The 22,977-nt window shown below is 51.2% G+C and overlaps 1 protein-coding gene across 2 annotated transcripts in view; it reads left to right on the top strand.

Annotated features, from left to right (window-relative positions):
- The window catches only part of SLC4A4 (solute carrier family 4 member 4), a 191,117-nt gene that overhangs the window by 144,538 nt on the left and 23,602 nt on the right, over positions 1-22,977 (top strand). For both annotated transcript variants that reach the window (XM_082315604.1, XM_082315605.1), the window contains exons 9-16: positions 849-936; positions 2,277-2,431; positions 2,896-3,009; positions 4,427-4,601; positions 9,654-9,787; positions 14,072-14,343; positions 18,611-18,681; positions 21,733-21,921. In XM_082315604.1, coding sequence (XP_082171730.1) covers positions 849-936; positions 2,277-2,431; positions 2,896-3,009; positions 4,427-4,601; positions 9,654-9,787; positions 14,072-14,343; positions 18,611-18,681; positions 21,733-21,921 — 1,198 coding nt within the window. The remainder of the gene's footprint in view (positions 1-848; positions 937-2,276; positions 2,432-2,895; positions 3,010-4,426; positions 4,602-9,653; positions 9,788-14,071; positions 14,344-18,610; positions 18,682-21,732; positions 21,922-22,977) is intronic.

Raw genomic sequence — 22,977 nt, 5'->3', positions numbered from 1 at the left:
AGAGCCTTTTCCATTAACGAATCTCATTAGAACATATTGTCACGTAGGCCAGTCCTGATTCATAGCACATTAGCACTGACAAAAGCAAGGGCAGGAAAGATCAAGGGCAGTAATTTCCTATCTCCAATAAGTTTCGTGTCACGGTGTTTTTCAAACTCATTAGCAGTGACTTGGTTACAGTTGCTGCCCAAAGAGATCACGTAAGAAATTAACTCCTAATACCTTGTAGATGTAGCCACCCTCTCTGATGGTGCCTACCGTAGGAAGGCCTACCGTAGGAATAGGTTTACACCTCAGGAATCAAGTTGCCTGCTTAAGAATTAAGCAGTGACTATGAAGCCATCAGGTGGGCTTACAGGTCTCTGGTATGTATTGTATACTCAGAGCAGAAATTCAGGTCATACAAGTTGATCAAATAAATCACCGTGGAGGTGGATGGGCTTTCTGTGGCGCACAGGAGATGGATTCTCAACCGCTTTGCGCTGGAGCTGCACCCACCGTGCGTAGGTCGCTTCCAGGTGCCGGGCGCTGGAAGAACGTCCTTCCTTCGCCTCATCCTGAAGTCGAGGTTGCTGGATCGTAGCGACTTCTGCGTAGGGCTGTGATAGCGTTTGGCCATAGTGGTCTCAAGGCTACTTGAAGGCTTTTTGGGACAAAAGCTCTGGGTAGTGTCTTGCCTGATGGGCTGCAGGGTGAAAGCTCTGCTCCCAAGTTAGCTGGAGGCCACTGGCAGCCTCTGGATCTCTAACGGGGGCCACAACTTTTTAAAGTTGAATTTCTGTCTCGATAGAAGCAATAAGCGGTCCGTTTTGCTATCCTAAATGAGAACAATCTGTTCGTTTTGGCAGATTTCTCTTCATTCTGCTGGGACCGAAGGGCAAAGCGAAGTCCTATCATGAGATCGGCCGAGCCATCGCCACTCTGATGTCGGATGAGGTAGGTGTCTCGACATCTCCAGTGTGAAATGAGTTCTCCCAGGTTTGACTTCATTAGCTAATAATGATGTCCTTTCCTCCAGCATGGTCGATGGGAATGGGCATACACATAAAGCTGAAATAGCCAAATGTCACCTCCTAATCCCATCTGTTTACATAATTATTTCATCTGGCTTCGTGTTTTTATAAAAGCATGACTATAGGAAGTTTTTGTCTATCGTGTGTATTTTCCTGCTAGCAATTGCTCTTTCAAATAGACTGCGAATTAATCTTCGAATTAATCTTGCCGCGGTGTGCGCCTTGTGTCGCGTTGCACGATCACGGCAACCCGCAGCTACGTTCCAGGTAATGACCGCCGAAATGGTTACACCCAGGGCATGCTGTTGTGCGTTGCGCTGTATCCCAGAGCACTTCTTATTCAGGCAGTGCTTATATATTATCCATGAGTAGCTAGCAATTACTCGCGAATCATAGACCTCTATGAGATGACTGGGCTTTCAGTATTCATTTACGGCTTCTTTCTTCCAGTGTCCCTTGGGCTCTGTGCGTCCGGGGCTGATTGACGTTACGTTTGTCGCTTGCTTTCTCCTTGTGTTGTTTTGCTGTCGTACGGTTCCCTTAATTACTGCTCACTCTTCTGTTTTCTGTCGTTCTGCTGCTTGGAGCAATGCTCTCGTTTCCATAGCCCCAAAGTCCTCCTCCTTACCACCGACCGTCTTATGAAGTCTGTCAGGTGTGCTGATCCACCTTCACTCCACGTAGTCCAAAAGATTTCTGTAAAATTCAGCATTAATGCTCTTTTTCCCCCTCTTCTCTCATTCGCTCTTCGTCGGTAATCCTAGGCCGTTCAGTAAAACTAGTTTGTGCTGCTTATTTTTGAGTAAATACTGTCATCGTTTCTATGTCACGGGGTTGAAAACGAACCTATTTTTGATAGACTTTTCCTAAAAACAGGATTGACACTTTTTTTGTGGCTTTGTAAAAGTGTCTTCTCAAAGTACGATTGAAACTCCTTATAGGAAGACTCTTTTTTTTGGATAAAATAAATGGATAATTGCTTTAGTAACATGTTTTTAAAGGGTTAGAAATGTACATTTTGCTAAAAATTGGAAATATGCCTGCACGAAAAGAATCTCTGTCATTAAATGACCAACCGAAGGAAAGGGCTTACCTGAGGTTCACACACCCTTGTGCCGCGTTGCCACGTGTCCTGATACCTTTTGAGAGCTTTTTGACAATGAATAATTTGGGTTTTGGGAATAAAACTCGATAGCTGCCTCTGGAGTCTGGGCTACCGAAAATGCAGAGCTTTTCTACACGGAGTCTCGCTTTTCCTTGCAGGTGTTCCACGACATTGCCTATAAAGCCAAGGACCGGCAGGACCTGATCGCTGGCATCGATGAGTTCCTGGATGAAGTCATTGTGCTCCCCCCGGGGGAGTGGGACCCAGCCATTAGGATAGAGCCCCCCAAGTCTCTTCCTTCTTCAGATAAAAGGTAATAGCGAGAGACGGGCAGGTTTAGCTCTGCGATGAAGGATGGCGTGCCTCCGTTCTGAAAAGGTGATGGGAAGAGCCGGTGCTTTGGGTACACCGGGGTTCCTGAGCAACTACAGAGTGCCCTGCATCTGCCCGTATGTAGAAAGTACTAGAGATATTTTCAGGTCTTGCTTAACACCTGGAATGAGGATGTTCTTGCAGTTCTGTACCCTTCGAGGTGATGTTGAGGGCGTATAATACCATACATAGGGGTTATGCAGACTCTTTGGGGTTCTGCTTGGTCTTTCTGGCACGCTACGTTCCACTCTGGCGGCCAGCCGGTCAGCCTTCTGGTCTCCTTTGTACAACACGGCCTCAGGAGAGGCTGTGTAACACTTGTTCAGAGGAACTGCGTGTGGATTTTGTTTTGTGGAGCCGCCAAGCAATGCAGCGAGCCTCAGTTTGGCTTGCCCTCTTGCCTAGGAAAAACATGTACTCCGGTGGAGAAAATCTGCAGATGAATGGAGACACGCCTCATGACGGAGGACACGGCGGCGGGGGCCACGGGGACTGCGAAGAACTGCAACGGACTGGCAGGTCAGTACCGCACCGCTCGGCGTGACGCACCTGGGGTGATCCAAGCAAGGTGGCAACGCTTCCCTTGCAGGAGCGTTTCGCCCCTTCTGCTTTCCGTCCCGACGTACTGTTGGTATAGGTTGAGCTGGGACCCCGAAACGTGTCCCGAGGTTTTTAGTGCCCAGCTTGAGACTCTCTGAAGGCTTCTGAACGTCCAGCCTCAGCAAAGCGTCTTAAATGAGGCGCCCAAAAATGAAAGAAGGCCCAGGTAGGTGTTGCTGATTGAAAGTCTGTGAAGTGAGACGAACTGTAAGGGATGCAAACGTGGCAGGTACAGCTTCTGTTCCCATTCGGATTGCTGGAAGCGCTTTAGCCAAAAGCAGAGATGTTCCCTTTTCCAGGCATTCCTGTTGTAGTTGAATTGCACGGATGAAGGCTTTTATGGGATAGAAATACAGAAGGTAACAGAGCCCGAGGCCTTACGCTCTGCTTTATTACTCCGCTTGTGTGGCACGTAAAAGTCAACTAGAGTGGGAACGCAGTTCAGGTGGCCGTAAAACAGGGTGCTCAGCGTTTCAGGGTCAACGCGCAGGTTTTCGTGGTGGCATTGTGCCCTCGCTCCCACTGTATATTTTTTTTTAATTCTAATAGAACATCTAAATTCTAGGAGAAAAGTCTGAAATTAGACGTTGGTGTGTACAAGGCAGTCGATACGTCCTGATTCTGGGTCAGAAAGTAATGTATGCCGATCTGCCGCGTACCTCTCTGCGTACGGCGTGTCCGAACAGTCCTGGCGTTGGTGGTGAACCGTGTGCACGGGAACAAGGGGCAAACCACAACCATTTTCCACGCTGGCAGGGTCAGAGCCACGTGGCGTTTGTAAGACTTAAATGCTGTCTTGTCTCGGATTGTACGAAAAGGATATGTCTGCAAGTGGAGCTCTCTTGTTCTCCAGGATGATTTTGCTTACTTGCGTTTTTACTTCTAGTTCTTTTTCTGGTTAACAGTTTGAAGCATTTTTCCATTTAGCAGATTGTTTGGCTCACCCAACCGTTGCGTCTGCCACGTGGAGAAATTTAGGCAGGGATTTAGACTGGAGTTAATAGGTTTTATTACATCAACCAATATAGTTGGGGGGAAAAAAGCCAACAGGCAAGCTTCCTGAAATGCAAACTTCTACTTTCAGCAGAAGTTGGGCTTGTGTTCCTGAAATTTGTCTCTTTCCAACTGCATCGCACGTTCAAGATATTTCCTTTCTTTACAAAATTATCTCGGTGGCATCCCTGGACCGTCGCAGCTGCGATAAGACTATCCCATAAAGTGACGATCTGGCTCCTTTCAGATAATACTTCATTTCTGATGGTGTTTCTGATTGCCTATCTTGGGGACTTTCACTGTAAAACATTTTGCAGGAGTCTTCTCTTGCTTGTTTTTTCAGATTCTGTGGCGGCTTAATCAAAGACATCAAGAGGAAGGCACCGTTCTTCGCCAGCGACTTCTACGATGCTTTAAATATTCAAGCCCTCTCAGCCATTCTTTTCATCTACCTGGCCACGGTGACCAACGCTATCACTTTTGGAGGATTGCTTGGCGACGCTACGGAAAACATGCAGGTTAGCAAGAGCCTTCAGAAGCAACAAATAGGTCGTTTGCCTTTTGCTGTCCACGATCAGAGGGGCGTTTGGCCACCGACAAAGCTTGAATTCTGGGTACAATGAATAGAGGTATCCTGTGTTTCCACTGAAGGCTGGCTTGCTTGCTCTGCTGTCGGACGGCTGTCCTTTGAAAAATTGTACTAGCAGTTACCTTAAATGGTGTTTGAAAGATGGCCAGGCGACAGAGAAGGTCCTTGCTCCTTCTATATAGAGAAGTTCCTCTGGTCTACTCGCTGTGTTTGTGTCTCGCTTGTACCGTTCAGTCCAATTAATTTAGGGAGTCTGATTCAGACTTTCCACGTCATCGGAGCGTAGCACTGTGTCCTCTGCGCGACTCTTGCAGTCCCTGGGCTCCTGCCTCTCTGGTGAAAGGAAAATCCTAAGATTCACAGGAAAGCGAGTAAATCAGGAGATGTGACACGGGAAAAGAGTGCGAGTTCTTTAGAAAGACCAATTTCATAATCGTGGAAGAGCAGATCCTGAGAAGCATATTGCAGGCCCAGAGACAGGCTGGGGCAGCAGTGAAGACAAAAGGGTGGCTCGGTTTTAGATGAAGCCGAAAGGAAAGGGACTGTGTATTAACTGCTGTAGGTCCTTCACGTTTGCCTGGAGCAGAATTACGCTCTAGCAGAGCGCTTTAGTATCCCTTGGGCTTTTTGAAGAGGAAGAAAACACAGGAGGTTGTGTTTAGGTAGATTCTGTGCAGCCACGTTGAATCTCCGAACAATAATTAAGCTCGTAGTGACAATGACTGAATTATTAATTTAAGTCGGTTTAATTAAACCATAGAAAAGGGGGGCACCTATCAGCAGCTCTGCGCTTCCCTGTGATAAATTACAGGCTAGAGTAAGATTCGGGAGCTGCCGGAGTGCCAGGCTTCCCTCTCCCCTGTACAGATACAGTTTACCCCTTCCGAAACTCAGTTCCGCAGCAGTCATGCAAATAAATGCGTGATGCACAATGTTAAAAAGAAATAGTAGCAAATGGAAGCGGAGAAGGGAAAGGCCTGCAGGATCCAGCAGCGAGCATCCCTCTTCTGTCTGCTCCGCGTCCGTACGAGGTGCAGTCTTTCATGCAGGGGGAGGAAGGGGAAATGTTACCCAATTCCAAATCCAGTGCATGTAATCACTTTACTGTGTCCAAAAGTCTTTTCTGTTACCTTTGTATCCCATGAACATTTATTACGAAGTCGCAAAATAATTTTTTTTGCCACTGAAATTGACTTTAGTTTCTTAAGGGTCACCAAAAAGAAAAAAAATTTTTTTTAAAAAGAAGCACCTTGCATTTCAGGACGTTGGAAAAGACGTCATTCGTCTGACAGACGGTAGGTGCCTGCCCCATTAAGCAGTGACAGTCCCGTTGCTTGCACCGGGATGTGTTTTTGGAGTAAGACACAGGCATTTGCTGTCTTTTGGGTTGGCTGCTGGATCGCGGGCGCCAGCTCTGCAAGGGGAGGCCTTTTGCCGGCCTTGCCCGATGCGCTTGGCGGCGTAGCCGCGCGCGGCCTCGCTCATAGTTTGCGGCTGTTTTTTGCTGCTGCCCCTCTTCCCTTGGGAGACTTTGTGCTGCCAGGCTGCACGGCGGGCACCGGGGAAGGAGAGGGGTGGTAAAAGAAGGTCGGCCTCCAGGAGAAGAGCCGATAACCCCTGTGCTCCTGGGGGACCCCTCTGCCGTCTTCCACCTGCCAGGGACGGGTGCATAAACGTGTTTCGTTTCGTACCGCTCCTGCTGGGGTGAGGTTATTCTCCCAAGAACCTCACGAACCTTCTCGATGGGATTATATCTGAGTGCGCAGCCTTCCTCTGATTTAAAATGGTATTCGTTTGTTGAACGTGACGGTCTCGTTTTGCCAAAGTACGTCTGAGGCTGTGAGCCGCGTAAGGGGGGAGGCACAACGGCGGGGAAGATAGAAGGAAAACGCAGGTTGCCTTTAGTCCGTAGTTTTCTCTGCAGTAGGTGAAATCCAGTCTGAGTTTTCCTGTTGCTTGGAGAAAAAGAAGTCCCTAGAACGGACTCGATGATCTTAAGGGTCTTTTCCAACCTTAACGATTCTGTGATTCTATGAAAGCTGCAGGAACAGTCTGTTTTGAGCTCCGTGATTTATTCTCCGTGTTGAAAAGGGAAACCATTGACGCTCTGCGGTTAAGAACGCCGCTTCGGTAACGGGGAAGCTCGGCGGCAAATATAAACACGGCGTAGCCGTTCATGACCAAACCTCCGGGAGCAGCAGCAGGAGCGGAGACGCGAGCCCTGTCGCATGCTTTGGCCCCTGCTCCGCAGGGGTTTGGGCTCGGGGAGGAGGGAGTTGGGGCTGTCGGCCGAGAGGAGCACTGGCAGCAAGGAGGGGGCTGCGGATGGGCCCGCCCGCTCCCCGCAGCCGCTTCGCCATTAAACTTCAGCTCACAGAAGTGGAGGAAAGTGCAGGAAAATCATCACTGAGTTACTGGAAAAACCAAATCCCTCCGCTCACTTTACAACATAGCCAAGGCTCAATGCAGGAAAACATTGTCTATTATTTTCTGATTTGTGCACTTCAACAGTTACTTGCTTCTCACATACAACGACCCGTTGAATTTACTGGTTTTTATGTAGTTACCGATTTAAAATTGAAGTACCAGCAGGTTTTCTGAACAGTTCACTGGTGGATCAGAGGTTTAGAGAGTTTGGGCACAACCGGCTTTTCTTTTGCCATCTCCCTTCAACAAACCTTTGTGTCCCGTCCTTGTTTGAAAAGGCATCAGGTCTCTTGGCTGCTGCGGGAACCTGGAAAGGGTTTTGGCTGCAGGTTTTTTTAACAGAAGAGCAAAATTGTGCATTCTTCATGCTCGAATGCCCCTGTAGCACCAGAGCCGGAGCGAAGCGTCCCAAGGCGCCCAGTTGGAGCTGTTCCTCCGGGGAGCTGCTCGGTGGGATTGGAGACCAGGTTCACGTCGAGCGTTGCTCAAACCGTTGCACATTCCTGCCGTGGGGAAGAGTTTGGAAGCGTGGTTTTCTGTAAGACATCTCGGAGCACAAGCTGCACCGAATCTCTATACTCAGAAACGCGAGGGAAGGTTACGCCAGCTTCTGCAGCTGAGGAGTGGCACCTAGGAGTTTTCCCCCAGACGTTTTGTCCTCATAGAAAACAGCATTTTTGGGGCTACCACATCACAGATCGTGCTTCTTGTTTCGTGTAAAAAATTATGTGACTGCCGCTGGGTCAGGCACTAAAAATCACCCGTCCCACGCGGCCTGCCCCGGCGAGCCTGACACGGGCAACGTTTCTTTAAAAGCTCACTTCAGAGCGTTATATTTCTGAGAAAAGACACTATTCTTAGCTACAGACACGTGGAAGAATGCAGGGAAAAGAGATTCCAGATGCGCTGGCCGCGAGGGCCCTCTCCGTGAGTAATGCGGGAGGAGCGGAGGGGATCAGCTCTGCCAGCGCCGATCCCTGCCCCGAGAGCAGTTGTCGCAGCCTCGCGAGTCCCCCAAAGGCAGCGAGCACAGGCTCGCAGGCTCCCGTCCGCATCCCCTGTAAAAGCCGGCGCAGTCCTCGTGGGAAGGCTGCGGGGCGTCGCAGCCGGCGGGTCTCCCTCGCGCTGATCCCTGCGAGGGCCGCGGCTGTTGGTGGTGGGCATCGCCGAAAGCACTTGGACGTGGACCAAGGGCATCCCCTCCTGCCAAGGCAAGGTTGTTCCTGTCCGCTCCGCAGCAGCTCGTCCAGACGGACGAGTGACTGAATGTGTGTCAGGAGCGGGCAGCTTTTAAACCTTCCTCACCTTCTGCTTCCCCGCGCAGCTGGCACGCTGCTGCTTTCGTTACCCAGCGGTAACAGCGCTCGGCCACTGGTGTTTGGAGAGCGTGTTTGTGGCCAGAAAAATAGTTTATGATTGCTTTAGAGAAAGTTCTGCTAGTAACTTAGTAGATAAAAAAAAAAATAATCTTCTGTTCTATATAGTAACATACTGCTTTGACGTATGACAGTATGAATATACTTTCCTCAGTGTGAACAGTAGCTTGGGTCTTTCCGACAAAGAGAGCCACAAAACTCAAATTAAATCCTTCCCATTGCCACCGATAAGTCAGAAAAACGGTAGCCTCGACCCTGCAGTTTGCCACGGATGGAGAGAAGGATCTGCACGTGCCGTTCATTGCTGGTTGCTCAGCACATGCAGTGTTAATGAGGCTGCTGATTCGGAAGCACGTAAGCCGGTGCTTAAATCTGGGGAGGTGTTCCTGGAGAGATAATGACATGTTATTGCCATTTATATTTCATCTACATTTTGCATTTTAAAAGTAAATATTGTCCAGCTATAGTTGGACATGAAAATCCAAGAATGCATCAAGCACGCTCTGTGATCCTTCTCCATCGCAGCCGTGTTGCCACACGTGCCAAAGGTAATTGCAGAGCCCGTTAAATACGGAATTATTACTTGCTGGTGAGATCTGATGAACTTGGCTCTCAACACGTGATGGCTGGATGAAGTAGCCTCGTTTGGTTTGTGTCTCACTTACTACAAGAGTTACTTGAAAGAGAGGCATCTTGTTCATCTAGAAAGAGTGTCTGCTCAATCGGAGAAGTAAAAATCCCACGCTCGGTTGTGCTGGAGGGTGTCAGCACTGTCTTCTAGCCGTGCTCTGCCCGGTCTGTTGGAAGAGCCCTGCAGACCTCTATCCTTACTGTCAAAGCCCTGGGAGATGTTCAAGGAGTTCTCAAAGCCGTTCAGCGGTCCTCGAAAACGCTCTCCTCCCTCCGTCAAATCTCGAGTACGGTATGGTGGTATTAAACTCTGGGCCTCAGAAATAACAAGGGGGTCGCTGGGTCCCCCGAGGAGCTGTGAGTGGCGTGGGACGAACCCATCTTTGCGTGCAGCTGCAGGGGAGGGCAGAAGAGGGTCTTCCCTTAGTCTTGGGCACACCGGCGCCCAGCGCGCGCCCCGTCACTGATGTAACTGCTCGTTTTCTTGCAGCAGTGCTAATGGCAAGGGTTATTCAGCAGAACTGACTTCTCTCCCGTGTCTACCGCAGGGCGTGTTGGAGAGCTTCCTGGGCACAGCCGTCACCGGTGCGATATTTTGCCTTTTTGCGGGTCAGCCACTCACCATTTTGAGCAGCACAGGACCTGTCCTTGTCTTTGAGCGGCTTCTCTTTAATTTCAGCAGGTAAGTACGAGGGCGGAGGAGGGGAGGAATGTCCCGCACTAATGAAATACCAGCTAGGGAATGAGATGGCTGGCGGTGGGGAAGGGGGGGATTTAGTGCATGAAATGAAACATCTCTCTGTTCCTTGTCGAGAGGGCAGTGCAATCACACGGGGGATTTTCACCGGCACGCGTGTCCCGGGGCGCTGCCCCGTGCGCGGGTGCGTCTCTCCTTGGGGCCTCCTGGAAGTTCTCGGCCGAGGCCGTCCTCCATGAGGGGTTACGGTTACGGTCAGCGTGCCGTTCCTCCCCGGCCGCTGCGTGCGCTTCCCTGGCTGCCGCGGATTTCCCTTGGGAGCAAAGAAAGGAATCCAGCTCTCGGTCGCTTCACTAACAAAACCCCACAGCTCTCAAGGTTACCAGAAATTCGTCCTTAAATCAGGACTCATTTGAAATAGTCGCTATTGCTTATAAAAGCAAAAGCACCTGTGATAGAAGCAGCTGTCGATCTGTCCCCAGAATTCCTCGGTGGAGCTTTGCCGCATTAAACCCTCTTGGTTTTTTTTCCTTTTAACTGGCAGAAAGAGGTTCTGCTCCCTCCCCGCCCTGTTAGCGCTGATGCAGCGGTGATAGCTGACACCCAGAGCTAAAGGCAGCCCATTTTGTTAGGTGTTCTCATTACCTATTCCCATCGTCTGCAATGATGGCAAAATATAATGAGAACCCCTAAAGGAATCGGCCTATTCCTTGGAGATTTTACATGTGTATTCACTGATGATTTTACCTGTAGGACTACTGATAGGCTGGACGGTGTTTTGCAAGGAGATCGTGTTAGGTTATACAGAAAAGAGCATTCACAAGTTGTGAAAGACTTTGTGTTTCAGTACACAGACCCAAGCGCTTTTGGGGTTAAGGCGTTAGTAGGCTTTCTTTCAAAAGCGGTCGGCTGTGATGCGGAACAGCTCTTTGGCCGTCGGTGGTTATTTTTAGAAAAGGTCTATTGAATTATTAAGCTGAGCATGGCTGCAGGTTGCAATAAGGCAGGAGACATGGTATATGTCTGGTTGTTTAGTTGTATCTCCTTCCTCGTTATATTTAATCTCTGTGGGTAGTTACTCAGAAATAATTGAGAGCATATAATCATCTCTTTCCTGCAAATACCCTGCACGTCGGAGAAGTCTTTTGAGGCACAGAGCTTCTGCTGAGGTATATATTTACATGGGATCCCACCAACACAGCGCGACACCGGCCTCTTTTGGGGTGAGATGATTTCATTTGGTTACTTCACCCACTTGATGATACTTGCGGCAGCGTGAGCCGTGTCTGTGGGAAGAGCGGAGGGCAGGATGAAACGGGCACGGTCCGATTCTCCTGCCGCCCTGCCAAAGGTGGTGTTATTTTATAATCAGTACTGTTGGGTTTGAAGCCTGAACGGCCTCGATACGGCTCTGACTGCTGCTAGACAGAGCCGTATTCGTGCCAAGCTGGGGAGGAGTTCATCCTGGAGTCGAGGATGCCACGGAGAGACAACCTGCACCTTCCCACGCAACATGGAGGGATGGAGGCTAGAAAAAAGGGCCAGAAAATGAGACTAGCCCGGGGAGGGAAACTGGAAGCGGCCGACTGGTGAGAGCTCCGTGGCAGAGCAAGAGAGGGGCACCTTTCTTTTCTGTCTTCGACTGGAATAAAGGAATAAAATCAGGAACAGGCATGCTGTAGCTGTTTGCATCTGGCAGGCAGGTGAAAGCCCAGGTGCAGCACACGGAAGGAAAAAAAGCAAAATGGAAAAACACTTTGTATGGTTTTGGGAGGGAGAAGGGGGTTATTTTTAACCCGAGGAGGAGGTGATTGTTACGAAAGCTATTGTCCTAACAACCTGCTGGAGCAGAATGGCAGGATTTTTCGAGGGAGTCCTTCTCACAAGGAAATTGGAATCGAGGACTGTGATTTTTCAATAACGCATTTGCGGTTGTTCATATTCACAACACGCTGTTCCCTGCTGGGAGGAAAATTGGAAACACTTCCCATCTACCGATTCAAAGTTTGACTCTGGGTGTGTGCGTACGGAGAGAGATCTAAAAAAGCCTGGCGTACCCAGCCGTGCATCTAGCTTTGGGCGCCTGCGGCAGCGGCGTTGCCGCGCTGCCGGCAGAGTGGGTCGATGCTGCGGGACGCCGCAGGTCACCCTGCGGCCTGGCCGGTGAGCTTTGCTCCGTGCCCGTTGTGAAGTGAGTCTGGGTTTGGGAGCGGGAAGCAGCGGGAAGCGAGGCACGGGGCTCCCCAGGAAAGCAGGACCCTTCTGCCTTCCAGCCGCAAAAGTCGGGAAAGTTTCCCCTCCAGAGACCTCGGAAAGAAAATGAATCAGGGCAGAAGCACTTAGCCTGTTGTACTGTGTACGCCAAACGTCCTGTGCTTTTTTCACTTGCTGTGTGAGCTTCGGAAATGCTGCGGGAGTGAAAAATAGTTTAAAACCTTTTGAAGTTCTGCAGTGGTGTGCAGTCGGGATGCCATCTGGGTTTCTGCCAGCCCTCTTCTCCGCGCTCGGTCGGGTGGGTGGCAGGTCCTGCTCTCTGAGGCACTGCCTCCGGGTATTCAGAGAGCCGTCACTGGGGTTTTTATTGTTTTTTATCTCCCCCTCTCCTTTTCTGAACCATCGCTTTGTTTCTTCCTCGCTCCTTACCCCTCGTCCAGGCCAGGCTCTCGGGGCGAGAAGGCTGCAGCCCTCCCTGAGAGGTTTGTCTGCAGTAAGGAGAAAGCTTTGCGGAGACTCGGTTTGAAAGCCCGTCCCTGACCCTGGCTGAGCCTACCCGACCTCCGACCCGGGAGCCTCATGGAAATGCGTGACCCTGCCCAGCAGCAAGCCTTTAACTGGCACCCTGCCTGGTCTCCAGCCCTTTCTCCCATTTTACGATCACAAGGTTGTCGTTCCCCCTGTTGAGGTGCACTTTTGTTCTCTACTCTGCAGTTTTATCCCACGCGCTAGAAAATTGCCCTCGAGCCGCTCCGCTGGCCGGGATCGCTGCTGGCGGGGGGGTGGGTGCTCGGGCTGCGCCGTGCAAGATTGCTGCCCGGTTTGCTGCCCGTGGGTGAGTGCCGACGAAGGGTAGAGGTGTGTAACAGCTCCTACCTGGAAATAGTGTGTGAAAACAGGGGAGACACAAGGACATTTTTCACTGTTGCTGCAAAAGGTTTGAGGGCGTCCATCTGCAGTGGGGACCTGAGTAAACGGTGGGACCAGCCTGTAGCCAGCTCCCAGGGCATCCAGTTTTGCCAGGTTGCAAGCACCCTACCAAGTGTTCTGCCGCTGAGCTAAAACCACCCCCGGAGCTAGGAGCTGAGGGAAGGGATAAACTCGTGGGCCCTGTCTCCTCGCCAGAGTTTTCCGACACTGTTAGAGACTTGGCTCTGAGACTTTCCGCAGAAACTGCCCTTCCTTCAACGCTGCAGGGCTGCGGGCTTCCAGGGCAGACCGGCTGGCTGGGGCTGCAGGCCCCGCCGCCGCCGGCCCCGCCGCCGCCCGCTCCCTTCCCCAGCGCAGGCAGGAACCTCCCTGGCCAGGCCTTATCTGCTCTGCTGTTCGATTTTCACTTTTCAGTCCTAAAAGCCTGCCTTTGGACGCTGCGCTGTCAGGGCACGGCAGCCTCGAGCAGCAAACGAGGGGCAAACAGACTTCCCAGGAAGGAACGATGCCGTTCGCACCATCATTCTATACAACCTGCCGCGTCCTGGCCCCAGGGCTTGTCATCTTCTGCTTTGTACTTCTTGCCCTTCTCCTGCTGATATTTTGATTTCTGCAGATAGCGCAGGGGCCTGAGAGCTGGAAATGGAGGCTCCTGAGCGTGAGGCTTGGCAGGAGATGGCTTTTCTGAAGGAGATTTGTAAACTGTGGTTGCGTCTTCGCCTGGCGGAAAGCTGTCGGCGTTGAGCTGCTCTTGGTCTGGACATTTGGGTGTTTGGGCCTTTACAGCTCCCTGCCGTCAACATCCTCTCTGCCAAGGGAGGACTTTTACTGGGAAGCCTAGAAAGAGCTTGAATTCACTGATAACATTTATTAGTGGAGGCGTAAGCAAGACCGATCGCTTCTGCGTGCTTTTCTGCCGCCTCGGCTATTAAACTGCGCCGCCTACGTTTATGGAGTTGGCCGGCTGAAAACAGAGCTTAGCTCTTGGGGACGCTCTCATTGAGTCTGAATGAGCACAGGTCCCAGGGGCTGCGCGTTCACCGCTTCTCACTGGGAAGTCACAATCCTGCGTGGATTTCTCTAACCCCGATGTTTTCCCTTCCTGCCACCCCTGTCTTGTTGCAGAGACAATGATTTTGACTACCTGGAGTTTCGGCTCTGGATCGGCCTTTGGTCAGCCTTCCAGTGTCTCATTCTCGTCGCGACCGATGCCAGCTTCCTGGTCAAGTACTTCACCCGCTTCACCGAAGAAGGTTTTTCCTCCCTCATTAGCTTCATCTTCATTTACGATGCTTTCAAGAAGATGATCAAGCTGGCGGATCATTACCCGATCAACTCCAAGTTCAAGGTGGACTATATCACGCATTACTCTTGTGCCTGTGAACCATTAGATCCAGGTAAGAGAATGTTTAATTAGCTCTCCAGTTTGCAGATACGAGATTGCATTTGCTTCCTTTTTCTATTGTGCTGCAGTCCAGATAATAAACGGGTAGGTTAATCCTTCTTTATCAGTTGTCTTCAGATAGCCTATCTTAACCTTATTTTGGAGCTGAGGGGTGAATTTTGCCCTACGTGCCAACTGGAATGTCTTTATAGCCGGCCTTTCTGGAGCTCCTCATGCGAGCATCGTTACCAGTGGAGACGCTGTCTCTGTAACCTTGTCTCCTTGCATCCCTGTGGCTGTTAATTCCGAATGGCATTCCTCCGAGAAGACTGTGAAGGGGCAGAAACGGTGGCCAGGTCACTGCCGCGGTGCTCAGGTCGCTCCCGGTATCCGCTGTGCCATTTTGCCAAGCGCAGGAGCTGGATTTATTCAGGGAGTTGCCCAAACATGGGTGGTTTTCCACCTCCTGGCCGCCTGTAGGAGTGGAAAAGCACAAACAGTTCCTCGCTGGAGCGGAAGGGAAGGATATCCAACGGTTCAGCCTATCACTGGAGCGTGGGCTGCCAGGCAGGTATAGCCAGCGTACGTATAGATCTGGCAACACAACCGGGAACAAAAGGTTACAAAACCCAAATACAAAGAGAATTACGCTGGCTCCTACCTTAAGGAAGCTGTGACCACTCCTAGGATCCTTCAAACAATGAGGAGTGAGTAAGAAACTTGGTTTGTGCTCAAAGTAAACTTCAGGTTATCTCGACGTACCTGTCAGACGGGAAGAGCCTCTGGTTGCTGCCTCTGTGCAAAAGGTGTCGGGAACTGGATCCCTAGGAGCTGCGTGCTCACAGTGGTTATTAAACGTAGGATCTCTGCAAGCACTTGGATGTTGGTCTGGTTCTGCTTCCACGTGAATGGCAGGGTGTTTTTTTTGGAGTGCCAACGGCAGCAATCTGTCCGGGTAACCCTCCGGGGCTTGGCTCCAGCCACGCCGAGCTCTCCGGCGCAGGTCTGCCCGGGTCTGCGGCACCTCGGGCACGAAGACCGGCGCTCCCGGAGCTGCCGGAGTTGAGGGAGAAGATTGGAAACAGCAAACTGTCTGGGAATGGAGCAGCTAACAGGGTGATCCCATATTTAAACTCAGTCCAGGACGAGCTCAAAAAATAATTTGAGGCTTCTGTGTGTAAAGCAGCAAGTGCTGGGGTCACGGCATCGGCAGAGCAAGTGGCCCCGGCTGGGTCCTTCGGCTGTTCTCATCCCGTGCTTGGTGGCATGTCCTTCCGCGGTGGGTTTGATGCACAGAAGCAAGGAATTTTCCGGAGGAACGAGCGGCCTGTTGAATAGCTGCTGGCCTGTCAGTCGTGACACTGCGGCCTTTCACCGGTCTGACGTGCACCGATACACGCGTGGGTCTGTACGGCTCCGTCTCTGCACAAACCCACACAGCATCCGTGAGCAAAAGGCGGCACAGATTTAATTCCTGCTCCTTAAAGAATCAGCATCAGCCGCTCATTACAGCTACAGAGGAGGTTTCCTCTCTTACCACGCAGCAGTAAATCAGCAGCAAAGGAGCGAGCAACAGCCAGGACAGAGTCTTAAGCCAAACGCTTTCACAGAGGGGCTCTGCAGCCTCTCTGAGTTTGCTCGTTTTCAGAGATGGTGCCTTGCTCTGTGTGCATGCTTACAGCCATGCAATGGGAGTCAGCCTGTAACATTTTGCTCACTAACCATAAGCGGCCTTATTCTCCCCGCCCTGCATTTTTTTAAAGCTCCATATGAGATGGCAGAGGCAGAATATCGTGGTTGCGTTTCTGGGGTATTTGCTAGCTGCTCCGCTCCGTGCCGTGGCCGGGGGGCTCGGGGGGATTGAGCCCTGGCAGCCGGCTGGGCTCTTGGGCCTTGGGCTCGGGATGAACGCACCGAGGGGGGTGGCACAGCAGAAGGTAAGCGAGAAGAGCTGAGCTTAACCCAAAGCAAGCTGCGAGCCCAGCGGTGTAGTGACTGTCTTTGAAACAGAGCTCAAGACTGTAAGGTCTTGCAGCAGCGGGTTTCGTAAGCAGATACCAGGAGAGCATTAGGGCATCGATTATCTTTTATGCTCACGTTTCCTCCCTGAAAGCCTGCAAGCTTTCTCTCGCGCATGAGGAAATGGAATAAAAACGCACGTGGCGGATTAGCAGAAGGGGATCCCGGCTCTAGGAAACAAAGCGGAACGCGGTAGTACGTGCTTTCTTCCCAGTGATTTTCCTCCCGTGCAGATAACGTCTGCTGCTGTTGGGGTGCTGAAAGCAGTGGTTGATGAGCTGTGGGGGGAGATGGGTTTGGGTTTTTCCCCAAAGTAAGTGCAGGTAAAGCTTTATTCATTTTTGTCACGGTGCAGGTGAAGCTGACTCTTCTTCCTCATACTCTGATTCGGGCTTTTTACTGCTGGGTTTCATCTCTGCGTCATTAAGATTCGGCTCCGGAGTTTTAGCACCAGCCCTTAGCTTGCCTTGCTGGGTTTCTGCCCTGGGCTGTGCCCACAGCCCCGCTTGCGGGGGCCTCGGAAAGCCGGGGAGCAGCGTCTCGCCCGCCCCGCCGCGCTTTCTGCGGGGCCTTTTGCAAGGCTTTCTGCAGGTTATTTTAATAACGCCTTGGAAATCCCTGGCGGGATGTGCGTGCGCTCTGGCGGTAGTGACTCGGTGTGTCCCGCGGGGAATTCCCCTTGATCCTCGCACCTCCGGTCTGCGTCTCGGAGCTAACGCGCACCGTTTCGTAACGCGGGTCAAGAAGTTAAAAGGCAAAACCAGCAGCCAGAGCCACGCTCCGTTCCGCTTTCAGGAGCAATAGCGTCCGCGTTAGCAACCGTTTAGCCGAAAGCCAAGTGTCAGGGCAGCGTGCTTGAACGCCGAGGGGCCTCGACAGCCGCAGCAGAGGCGACTGGGGGTCCGGAAGGTTGCGACTTGCTGCTCCCCGCTCCCTGCGGTTTTTGGGTACCGACGTGACAGTGCAGAGCCCCTCGTTGAACTGGCCGCCTTGCGTGTTTCTGCTCGGAGGGGACAAGCTGCTCCGTGCAAAAGGCCTGCTCTCATCTGTCAAGCCTACCAGGAGGGCTTGGACGTGATTGGAGATGCCAGAAAAAGAACATAAAGCCCTCTGAGAGACATTGACCATCTCTTTTCAAACTCGACCTCTCAAGACAAGGATGGCGTGGGTCGACCAGCTCCGCTCGGTCCCCGCAGCGCGGCGCGCGGCTCGGCGCGGTCTCCGCGCGCAGGCGTTGCCCCCGGGGTTGGGGAGCAGGCTGCCCGCTCGGGATGCGCGGGCCTTGCCGCGCCTGGCCTTTCCCCAGAGATCCCCGCCGTGGCGAGGAAGCTGCTGGCAGCAGGGCCTGCGATAACGCTTCGAGGCACAGCAACATCCCTGTCTTGACACGAGCCGTCAGATCCGACTTGTCCAGGGCCCGGGAAAGATGGTCTACATCTAAAGGTGTCCTACTACTTACTTAGACCCTAGTACGGTTTCGGTAGTATAAAAGACAAATACACTTACTCTTTCTCCAGCTGAACAAATGTGGGGTAGGCAATATTTTAGTACAACTTCAATAGTCCTAACAGACACAGAAGCACGTGCAAAACCTAAATAAAACATGAGGACGTAGTTGACGAGCCTGTTTTCAGGAAGGATTGCATTTCTAAAGGAAATTTCAAATAAATGACTTCTAATCGCCTGAAAACAGAAGGAGAACATGTATCGTTGTCACAGTGCACGCTGCCCCTGCTTTCAAAGAAATTATCTTGTTGATTTATTTATGAATTTATTTATGAAATTACCCTGTTGATTTCCATTAGTCTTTATACTTTTTGACACAAAAAATATGTTTGTGCTGGATTCTGAAATGCATTTTGCTTTTCTGGATATCTCTGGGGTTGTGCGTTAATTTTAAATTAACAATTAGGAGTGTTCTGTGGATATTTGTTTTAATCCAGAAATCGTTAGAAAAACATTGCAAAACCACGAAATATTACATTGTCTGTCTGTTTTTCTATATTTTTTTTTACAGCGAACTCCAAAAAAAACCCAGCTAGGTTTGAACTATGTTTCACTTAGCCTTTTCTTTCCGTTTTTTAAATGATTGATGCTTTTGAGTCACTCTGAAACAATACTTTTGACTCACTTTACTTGAGCAAAGAGATTGCAAACAATTTGATGGAGTTAAGAAATGATTTAAGAGTTGAAATTTGCTTTCTTTCCTAGCTGTTTTGGCACCACGCTCACGGCCGTTCTTTTTCTGCCCTCTCTTGCAGTTAATAGCTCGTTATTTAACGGGACAAAGGTGCCGTCGGCCGATGAGCTGTTCTATTCCACTGCGGAGATGGTAAGTGCCCTTTGCCAGGGCAGGGATTATACGGTCTGGGAAGTCTTCAAGTGCCATGCGTTTCTTCTGGGCCATGCCAATAGATCAGGAATTGATCGCGTGAAGAAAACCCTCACGCTGACGCGCTTGAAAACGTGACTTTTGGCACGCTCGCTTGATCCTCCAAGGATTTCTCCTAGTACTGCGTGCACAACTTGATAATATTAACTACCTGCTGATAGCAGCCGCTGTCTTGCGGTCTGATCTGTGTGTGTTGGCAGGGTGCAAATGGTTCTCCCGGGGGAACAGTCGGATCCCGGTGTCCAGGGCTGTAACGGTAGGAGCGTTGTGGCCAGCCCTTCCTTTGGAAAGTCCTGTTTCCATCCCATTCTTGGATTTTTCTGTAGCCAACCCTGGCTTTTCCACGTTTCGCTTCAGCGGTGACCTTTGGATGATGAGGAGAAAGGAATGGAGCTTGATGGGGTCAGATAGATTCGTGTTTGATGCAGGGGAAGTCAGCTGAGACCCAGAATCACAGCTTTCTGCGGCAGAACGCAGATGCTGCCGGTCCCTGAGGGTGCTCTGCCTTAGCCCTGCTCCCTGCCGGGGGAGCCAGCCCGGGGCGCAGAGCTTAGCTCTGTTTCCAGGCCCCTTTCGGGATGCCTGAGAGTTTCAAAGCACAACCAATGTCTGGGGACACATGACAAGGATTTGGGGAACGGGAGGAGCCGCCCCGGTACAAATCCTGGCAGGGGGACGGAGCAAGATCACGCTGGGAGGTCTCCCAAAGAAGAGAGGTGCCCTCTTCTTTCTGCTCTCTGGTACCCCGAGTGGTAATCTTCCCTATCGAACGCTCTCCCATGCTTATTTCTGTAGATGTAAAATCACAAAATGTAAAATATGCCGGCAAACATTTGTTTTTTAGCTTATGTCCCTGCTTTGAAAGCCACGTTCGCGCTCCCCTCTGTAGCCATCCCGCCGTGAGCCGTCAGGGCGGAGCAGCAGAAATCCTCTTGATGCGGGACGAAGTGCTGCTGCTCTTGGGAGAGCAAACGTGGCAGCACCGTGTCAAACAGCAGCACGCAGCTGGGGGGCTTGTTGTTGGGGTGTGTTTTTTTCCCCCCCACCGCCATCGGTGTCAGCAAAATCACGCCTCGGTTCAGCTCTTGGGAGGCACAACGTTTGCTGAGGAAGCTGCAGTTTATTACGTGCAGGTTCAGAGCTCAAGAAGCATCCAGTTTGGAGGCATATGTGATGAATTTTTCAACGTAGACACATGAACAAGATACTAGTAGACGCAACATGAGGCTGTGAACCTTTTGCCTTCAGCGAGTACCTTACATATTTTCAAGATTTAATATAAGTTAGGAGGTTTTTTTCCCTGCTTGAAAATGTCATTTATAAACAAGAGGACATTTTGTGCCTTGCACTTCGGCCTAAAGAACATCCTTTTTGTGGTAAATTGCTTGTTGGTTTGAATTAGTCTGTGCCCACATTGGTGATAAGTTCTAACTTAACTATTTGGAGTAAAATACTCTTTCCTCTCTATGGATTTATGCATTTTGAGTTGTTTTAAAATATTCTTTCTCCCTGATGTCATGGTTCCCACGACTGTGGTTTCCTTCATTGGGGTTTTCATGCAGAAAAGGAGGAGCAGAGACAACGTGATTCTAAAACTCCCCAGACTGACAGAATGTTGTAGGTACCTGAAAATCCTTTAAATTTTTCTCGGTGTTAGCATATACTCTCCGTGTTCCCACTCTGCCCTCGGGCAGTGCTGTCTGTGCACGCCTGGAATAGCCTCACCGGCTCGCTGCTACGTGCACGTTTATATTCTTGGCCTCTCGTGCATTTGGATGTCTTCTGTCCCCATCCCTGCGCTGCCGTGATGATGAATTAGGCAGGGCAGCGGCGGGGATAGTCCCTTCCTCGGGCTCTGCTTCACCACAAGCATTAGGACACCGATGATCATCTTAACACAGCCTGTGGGGCTCTGGGTTCCCCACTGAGAGCTGAAATCCAAATAGTGCCTCCCTGCCTGGCCATCGCAGTCGGTCATCGTTAGTAACGAGGTATTCAAATGAGAACGGAAGCAATTCAAGGAAATCCCAATGCAGGTTCTTATTTGGCAAGACGGTGGCGAAGAGACCCTCAGCTCTTGCTGAAATCAAGGGAAACCGGTTTATTGGAGGTGCCGGCTTCAGTCCCCGCAGGCGAGCTGGTGCGCCAGGACCTTTCTGCAGCTGCGGGCGGGTTTTACCGGCTGGGCAGAGCCCTGCCGTGCCACCGCGCTGCTCGGGTGCCTGGGGAAGGCTGGCTGGGGTGCTGGGTCCGGAGGGCTCTGCAGGGGTGTAGCAGGGAGGGAAGCTGAGCCTCAGCATCCTCCTGACTTGCTCGTCTGTGAAACAGAGGGTGTTTTGGTAACCCCAGCTGTGTAGAAGCACAATTAACATTGAATATTTACTCCATGCGCCGGCTTTTCCTTTGCGTGTCCGGCATTCCGCAGGCACTGATGAACTGATGGCTTTTACCTAATACACAGAAGGGCACCCAGTAACTGCGGCGTGGCCCGGCACCGTGTGGGCAGAGGCCTCCGGGTGCCAGTGGGCATTAGGCGAGCTCACGCCTTGTTTCTAGAAAGGGCAAGGGGGGAGATTTTCTGCTGTGGAACCAGTGATCCGAGAGAAGCAGGTCTGGGTTTGGTGTTGCTGGCAGTGAAGGAGCAGTGGGGAGTGGATGTAGGGCTGGTCTCAGGCCGCTCCAGCTTCTGCCTGAGGTTTCCAACGTTGCCTTTTCCCTGGAGAAAACACAGAGCGTGTCTGGCAGACCACAGCAGAGGTCAGATCTCTTCTTCCCGAGGCCCAGCCTGTCCTCAGTTCCCAGGTACTACCATCCTCGGTCCAGGTTAAAATCCATTCTGTCTGCGCAGAAGCACGGGGATTTTGAGTCTCTGCTCCATGCCTTCCTTTTCCCCCCAGTATTTTTCCTGGTGCTCTCTCCCCGTTCCTGTCCTAGCATGAACAGCGTTGGTGTGAGCACAGCTTTATGGAAACGTTCCCTTTTTCGCTGCAGTACAACACCACCATTGACTGGTCCTCTCTGACGACGAAGGAGTGCTTGAAATACGGAGGACAACTTGTGGGCAACAACTGCGAATACGTCCCTGACATCACCCTCATGTCCTTCATCCTCTTTTTTGGCACTTACACCTGCTCCATGGCCCTGAAGAAATTCAAGACCAGTCGCTATTTTCCAACCACCGTAAGTATCTCCTTTCACCCTAGCGGTCTCTTTCCTCTTTCAAAGATCAGCCTGCCTTTTGGTATAGCTGTCGCGCGCGCAGGGGGAAACGCTTTGCAGGGAAGCCAGGTTGCGTTGGTTGAGAAACATGGTACTGGTTAAGCAAGGTGTGTCCGGGATGGCTTAGCTTTCACGCTCTCGGTGTTTCTGGAGGGCACTGGTAAGGCAGCAGAAGAGCCAAAATGAGCCGTAATCTGCCGTGGGGACGTGGCGGTGATTTTAAAGGTCCTGACGACAACACTTCGGAGCTGAGATACGCAACGATGTAGTTGATCAGCCTTAAGAAATCAGAAGAGCCCTTCAGGCATATGTAGTTTCAGCTGGCCATTTTGAGTGTCGGATACACAGCTTAATGGGCCGTCCTGGCTCTGGGGTAGGACGCGTGGCTGTCCTACAGAGGTCCAACGACCGAAAGGGGCTCTTGATCGTCATGTCCGAAGTCTCCCTGCTTAGAGCCAGAGGGGGTCTTTGGGGAGGACAGAAGCAGCCCGTTGTCACTGAGGAATGGCAGGTAAGCGAGCTGTCCGTATAGCACAGGACAGAGACACAGCTTTGATGTTACCACGTAGCGTTGGAAATACTCGGAAATCGGTGCAAAAATGTTGAACTCGACGACAGTCCGTGTCTGGTCTACCTGTTACGGTAGGGACCTAAAGCAGAAATTCCCTTTCTTCTCCGAGGATCAGATGCCAAATAAGGATGACTCGAAAAACCTCTGCGTTGATTTGAACAAGATTTTGCTCAGCCTTACAGCCAGCTTCCAGGCACCTCTCCGGTGCATCTCCCCGTTTGCCTCCCCAACTCAAGGGACCATGGCACGCGTGCGAGCTGGCGGCTTCTGTGCGTGCCAAAGCCACGTTTCTCTCCGAGACCTGCCCTCCCCGTTTTTGGCATCCTGACACACGGGGATTTATCCTGCGTGGATGTTTACTGTTCTGCTGTGTTACAATTGAACCTCTATTATTTTTAATAAAAATGAAACAAATTCCATCCGGGCTGGAATGCAGCTCAATTTGT

Source organism: Platalea leucorodia (assembly GCF_965183815.1).
Source record: "Platalea leucorodia genome assembly, chromosome: 6".
Lineage (NCBI taxonomy): Eukaryota > Metazoa > Chordata > Aves > Pelecaniformes > Threskiornithidae > Platalea > Platalea leucorodia.
Note: the sequence above shows the minus strand (reverse complement) of the source record. Positions and strands in the feature narration are given on the sequence as shown.